Source organism: Aethalodelphis obliquidens, unplaced genomic scaffold (assembly GCF_003676395.1).
Source record: "Aethalodelphis obliquidens isolate GAN/ISIS:26980383/991018 unplaced genomic scaffold, ASM367639v1 scaffold6, whole genome shotgun sequence".
In the NCBI taxonomy this organism is placed as follows: Eukaryota; Metazoa; Chordata; class Mammalia; order Artiodactyla; family Delphinidae; genus Aethalodelphis; species Aethalodelphis obliquidens.
The window spans coordinates 75423758-75430162 of NW_020837950.1; the positions used below are offsets into that span (position 1 = coordinate 75423758).

General features: G+C 50.4%; 1 protein-coding gene and 1 long non-coding RNA gene across 3 annotated transcripts in view; both read right to left on the reverse strand.

The window, feature by feature from the left end:
• Positions 1-61, reverse strand: part of LOC113619194 (uncharacterized) — a 7438-nt gene extending 7377 nt beyond the window's left edge. For both annotated transcript variants that reach the window (XR_003432321.1, XR_003432320.1), the window contains exon 1: positions 1-61. This exon is cut by the window's left edge and continues 1569 nt beyond it. This is a non-coding gene — a long non-coding RNA (uncharacterized LOC113619194).
• A 371-nt stretch (positions 62-432) lies between these two features.
• The window catches only part of LOC113619193 (arginine-glutamic acid dipeptide repeats protein-like), a 7127-nt gene continuing 1154 nt past the window's right edge, over positions 433-6405 (reverse strand). The window contains exon 2 of the mRNA XM_027103976.1: positions 433-1861. Within this exon, the coding sequence (XP_026959777.1) occupies positions 753-1580 (828 nt within the window). The 5' untranslated portion in view covers positions 1581-1861 and the 3' untranslated portion in view covers positions 433-752. The remainder of the gene's footprint in view (positions 1862-6405) is intronic.

The window sequence follows — 6405 nt, forward strand, 5'->3', positions numbered from 1 at the left end:
GGATTCCCCATGCACACGTGGGTGGGGTCCTGTAGGAGGGGGAGTGGAGCTGGAGGCTTCCCTTTGCCACGAGAAGGGTCAAAGTTGGAAGGTCTGGATGGAAGGTCTGCAGGGGTGTGGAGGTGCAGGCTGGTTTCCCTTGGCCGAGGTGGGGGGTCCACCTTGGAAACAAAGCCTTGTGGGCCAGCACACGTGCCTTTCTGAGGGCAGGCTGGGGGCTGCCCCCCACCAGACGCACGGTCGGGTGCAGAGACTGGCTGGAGCGTGTGCAGGTGGATGGGCTGTGGCGGCTCCGACTGTGGTTTGGCCGTGGCTGTTTGCTGCCAGGGAGTCGCCAGCAGGGACGCCAGCTTTACGGGCTGCGCGTAGATGGGGGTCTGCGGCCTCTGCTCATCCCAGGCGGCCCTGGCTGAGTCGGGACTTGCCTGCACACAGCTTGGGTGGTGGTGGGCGGAGGTCCAGGGCACGCTCAGTTGGATGTGAAGGTTGCCTTTTCTCCTGGGGGGAGACCAAAGCAGAGACCTTGGGATCTGGTTCCCTAAGTCCAGGGGCACCCAAGGGGCTCTTGGTGCTGGTGGGTGGGAGTCCCCTGCTCAGTGGGGCATCCAAGGTGGGGACCTGCTACTGCGTGGATGACTTGGGGCTGACTGTGGGATGGTGTTTTGTCCTCTTATGGGAGTAGATTTAAGCGCAGTTAAGATTAGATGTAAGGTCCCCAGGCTCAGGTAGGGCCACGGGACTGTCAGCGTGCATCAGTGGTTGGCCTCTGCCCGGCTTGGGGTCCAAGGAGACCTTGGTTTAAGGTTCCTGGGTGGGTCAGGGCACACGGGCCTGTGACTGCTCTGCAGGGAGCCCACTGAGAGGTTGCATGGAGGTGGGCAGGGGTCCCAGGAACTCTCCCTGTGAGTCAGCGGCTGGCCTTTGTGGAGCAGGAAGTCCAAGGTGCAGGCCCTGGATCTGGGGTCCAGCGGTGGTCCAAGGCCGACCGGTGTCCCAGTAGGGGGTTGGCGGCCACCCTCTGACCAGCGCGGAGCTGGAGGCCCGGCCCGGCGTCTGTCGGGGGCGCTCCGCCGGCGTGTGCGGAGCCGGTTTGCGACGCTGGAGGTCTGGGAGGGGCAATCTCCGGCGGGGTGGGGGTCCGCTGTGCTGCGGTTCCCGGCGCCCGATCCCTCGCTGCTGGACGGGACCGCGAGGGCGAGGGGCCGGGCCAGCCCCGCCGAGGGGCGAGGGTGCAGGAGGCGCCCGGTGCGGGTGCGTGAACTCGCCGGCCCGCAGAGAGGCGCGACGGTGCACGCGAGCACCAACGTGAAGTGCACGGTGTGGGCGAGGGGCCCGGGGCAGGACGAGTGGGCGCGGGTCGCGCCGTGGGCTGGCTCGGGGAAGGCGGCGGCGGAGGACGCGGCGACGAGCGGCAGGAGTTGCAGCAGAAGCGCCACGTCCTCTGGGAGACCACGGCCGCGCCGGGCTCTTATAACAGCCCCGCGCGTCCCAATGCCTCCCTGTGATGTCCTGCCGCGCTTCCAAGCCTGCCTGGATCCTGACGCTGCAACTGCTCGCTTTTGTTCCTCAGCTTCTGCCATCTGATAGCTGGTTCAGAAGACAGGCCCTCAGAGAAAGGGAGATGGACTACGGGCGGATGGGCTGCAGGCGGCATGGGGCAAGGACAGGGGAGGCGAGGCTCTAAGAAGAGGAAGGACCTTCATACCGCAGGGTCCAGGACAACAGAGGGAGTGGGCCACCCATGTGGCAAGGTGAATGCATCCTTCCTAGATGGCACCTCATCACTCCTGTGCAGTCGTTACCAGACACAAGTCCGTGTGCCTGAGGCACCATGAGGCCAAACAACACCAGAACATCAGAGCTGGGAACAGAGAGAGGTTCATTGCAGGGCCACGCAAGGAGACGGGTGGCTCATGCCTTAAAAGCCCCCAACTCCCCGAAACCCTTCAGCGAAGCCCTGTTATGGGAAAGGAGAGGGGGGGCGTGGTTAGCTGTTGCACACTCCTTGGTGTCAGAGCCTTTGTTTTTGAGGTCAGGTCATGGTCAGGTCACAATGTTCCTGTAAACCTCCACCAAACAAATGTTATTCTCTCTTCTGACAGGAAAGGGCAAGGTCCCAAGGCACAGCTGTCACCCTCTGAGGTCCAGGTCCTGGCTAAGAGGAAGGGGTCCCTGCGGGGAGCCAGTTCCCTGCTTGAGAGTGTTCATCAGCACCCGGTCTGGGTCCTCCCGCCAGTGCCCAGGCCCAGCTGAAGAGGCAGATCTCAGGCTGGTGGAACCAATTCCAGGGCTTGCATCTGGGCTGTGGTCCTAACAGCCCCCAGATAAGCGCCTCTTCATTACAGCCAGGTCTTTGTTCTTGGCTAACAGAGAGAAGAAACAAGCAACCATTGGGGCTTTCGGGCCCTGGTGGAGGGCTGTGGGGAGGGTGGCTCTGGCTTCGCTCTGGCTTCTTTTCGGCACTGGCTGAGTCTGACCCGGAGCTGTGTGACCCTTTGGGGGGACAAGATGACTAAGGAGATGCATCAGACGGCACCCCTTCTCCCCTCCCTCACTGTGCCCCCGGCTCCGGGAGGACCCCGTGGCCCAGGCACTTGGCTGACTTGGACCCTCAGGACCCAGGCAGGGCATCACGTTACGGGGCAGCTGGGTTACCTGAGGCCGGCTGTCTCCTTGCACAAGGGCCACGGCCTCTGTCCAGAGGGATCTCCAGGCAGCTCCCCATGCAGCCACAGGGACTGCCTCCTTCACCCTTCAGCTCTCCCATCACTAGCCCCACACTATCTTCAAGGGCACAGTGTCCTTTATCATTTTCCAATAATAATTAGGCTGGGACTTCCCTGGGGGCCCAGTGGTAAAGAATCCGCCTGCCAATGCAGGGGACACAGGCTCGACCCCGGTCCAGGAAGATCCCACATGCCTCGGTGCAACTAGGCCTGTGCACCACAACTACTGAGCCTGCGCTCTAGAGCCCACGAGCCACAACTACTGAAGCCTGCGTGCCTAGAGCCCGTGCTCTGCAACAAGAGAAGCCACCACAATGAGAAGCCCACACACCGCAACGAAGAGTAGCCCCGCTTGCCACAACTACAGAAAGCCCACGTGCAGCGAGGACCCAATGCAGCCAAAAATAAATAAATAAATTTGAAAAGAAAAAACAAAGAACACTCACTTTGTTGTGTAACCATTGCCACACCATCGCTTACAGTGCTTGCGGTTGACTTGTGGTTAATACTCTTTATCAAGTCAAGGAATTTCCCAGCTACTCATAGTTTTCTCACAGGGTTTCATCAGCAATGTTTGCTAAGGAGTGACATCAGTGAAAATGGTGCAGTAAGGGACTCCAAAAGCTAGCAAATACTCTCGCAGAAACTATCGGAATAAACTTTATCAAAACTTTGGAATACAGTCAAAGATGTAAAGAAACAAGGTGAACGAATAATAAGGGGAAAGGCAGCTCACGCTCAGCATGAGGGCTTTGGGTCACTTTTCTCACCCTTGCCCTCCCGCCCCCATCCCTGGTTTGGCCTGGCTTGGCAGTCTTGACGATGGCAGCCCATGTGCCAGGTGTGGGTGTCTGGTGCCAGAGGCAGCAGAGTGGACCTCCTTCCCAAGGAACTGTGGTTTTTTGTTTTGACCTTCTGGTGGCTCCCTGAAGGACTGTTGCAACGGGCTTGCCTTTATTTTACCCAACTAGGAACTCTCTCAGCATGGAGAAGTAGCTACCTAAGGGGCTGATTTTTGTCAAAACATTTATCGAAAACATTTAAAGGCAAACGTATTAGCTATTGCTACTGGGGCAAACAACAGACACACTAAAAAGCTTGGGAGGAAAAGCTGGGCAGTGAGGTACTTTGGGGAATAAGATTTTGAAAACCTCCCACATATCCTTGGGAATCTAGAGGTGCATGTGCATAGCCAGGGCTGGGCACATCCTCAGAAAAGAATTGAGAGGCCCTAATCTCTCACCTCTGTGTGACTTTTGGGCTCCATGTAAATGGAAGTGAAGGCTAAGGCAGAGCTGTCAACTCCTTGGGTGAGAGGTGAAGGCACTGAGCTCACACACAGCCCCTCTGCAAAGACTCGGAGGGTTTTTGGTGTTTCTGTTACTTATCTGTTTTTTTTTTTTGTTCCAGGCTTTTAAGAAAGTCTTTGTCAAATCACTAACTAACCATGAAGCTAACTGACCAGAGATTTCAGTGGCCACATGACAAAGGGCACAGACTTTACAAATTTAGTTCAGAAAAATCACTAAAGAAAACAACAGTAACCACAAGACATGACAACAAGTCCTGGAGAAGGAGGAGAATCTGATTTCCAAAGTTGCCACATTATAATATTCAAAATGTCCAGTTTCCAACAGCAAAAATTGTTATGAGGCATGCAAAGAAATGAGAGAGTATGGTTCATACAAAATAAGTATACAGAAGCTGCCACTGAGAAAGCTTAGACATTAGACTTATTATACAAAGGCTTTAAATATACTACTCAATATGCTCAAAGAGCTAAAGATACATGTACAAATAACCAAAGGAAACCATGAGAGCAATGTCTAACCAAATGGAGACTATCAATACAAATATAGAAATGATCAGAATGAACCAAATAGTAATTCTGGTGTTGAACAGTACAGTAACTGAAAGGAAAAATTCACTAGAGGTGTTTCAACAGAAGATTTGAGCAGACAAAAGACTCAGTATACCTGAAAATAAGTCAATAGGCATTAGACCATCTGAGAAGCAGAAAGAAAAAGGAATAATGAAAAGAGCCTGAGACTTGTGGAATATCACCAAGTGAACCAACATATGCATAACGGGAGTCACAGAAGGAGGAGATAGAGGAAAAGGGGCAGAAAGAATATTTGAAGAAACAATGGCCAAAATCTTTCCAAATATGATGAAAATAATGAATGTACTCATCCCAGAAGCTTAACAAATTCCAAGTAGGGTAAACTCAAAGAGATCCACACTAAGACACATAACAATCAGGCTGCTAAAAACCAAATACAAAGTGAGAATCCTGACTTGTAGGAGGGAACCTCTATAATAATAACAGCTGATTTCTCGTCAGAGATCATGGAGGCCAGGAGGCAGTGGGATGATAAACACATTCAAAGTATCTATCAACCAAGAATTCAACACCCACAGAACTATCCTTCGAAATTTAAGAAGAAATTAAGACATTCTCAGATAAACAAAAACGGAGAGAATCTGTCACTAGTAGACCGGCCCTGCAAGAAATGCTAAAGAGACTCCTTCAGGTTGAAATGAAAGGACACTAGACAGTAACTCAAATCCATACAAAGAAGTAAAGAGCACAGGTAAATATAAAAGCCAGTATCACTGTGCTTTGGTTTCTAAGTCCACTTTTATTTCCTATTGATTTAAAAGACGGTTACATAAAACAATAATTATAAATGATATCGATGGACGTACAATGTATAAAAGCGTGATTTGTGACGAAAACAACAGAAGCGGGTGGGGATGGAACTAAATAGGAGCAAAGTTTTTAAGCTACTGAACATAAGTGTGTATTAATTCAGACGAGATTATTATAAATTAAGATATTACTTGTAATCCACAGAACCACCACTAAGAAATTAACAAATATATATATATACATATATATATTTCCGGGAACAAAATATATGTAAGATAAATAGAAAACAAGTAGCAAAATGGCAGAAGTAAGTCCCTCTTCATCAGTAATTACACTAAATATAAGTGGATTGAACTCTCTGATAAAAAGGCAGGCAAAAAAGTGGAAAACACTCAAATGTCTATCAACTGATGAATGGACTAACAAAATGTATAACTATACAATGCAATTGTATCCAGCCATAAAAAGGAATGATGTACTGATACGTGCTACAACATGGATGAACCTTGAAAACATTACACTAAGTGAAAGAAATCAGACACAACAGTCTACATATGGCATGACTCAATTCAAATGTAATTATAGGCACATTCATGGGGACATTAATCTGCAGCTTAATGGTTGTCGGGGTCTGAGGGGAGGGGGAAATAGGGGGACTGCTAAATGGACACAGGGTTTCTGTGGGGGTTGATGAAAATGGTCTGGAATTATATAGTGGTGATGGTTGCGTAACACTGTGAATATACTAGAAGCTACTGAATTGTCCAGTTTAAAATAATTGAATTTTATGTTATGTCAATTTCACCTTGATGAAAAAATAATTTTTACCAGATTTTACCAAATATTTTTCTTGTATTTATTGCGATGATTCAATGAAAAAGTTCTACTGATTTTTTAAAAAAATTATTTATTTTTGGCTGCATTGGGTCTTTGTTGCTGTGCGCAGGCCTTCTCTAGTTGTGGTGAGCGGGGGTTACTCTTCGTTGTGGTGTGCGGGCTTCTCTTTGCGGTGGCTTCTCTTGTTGC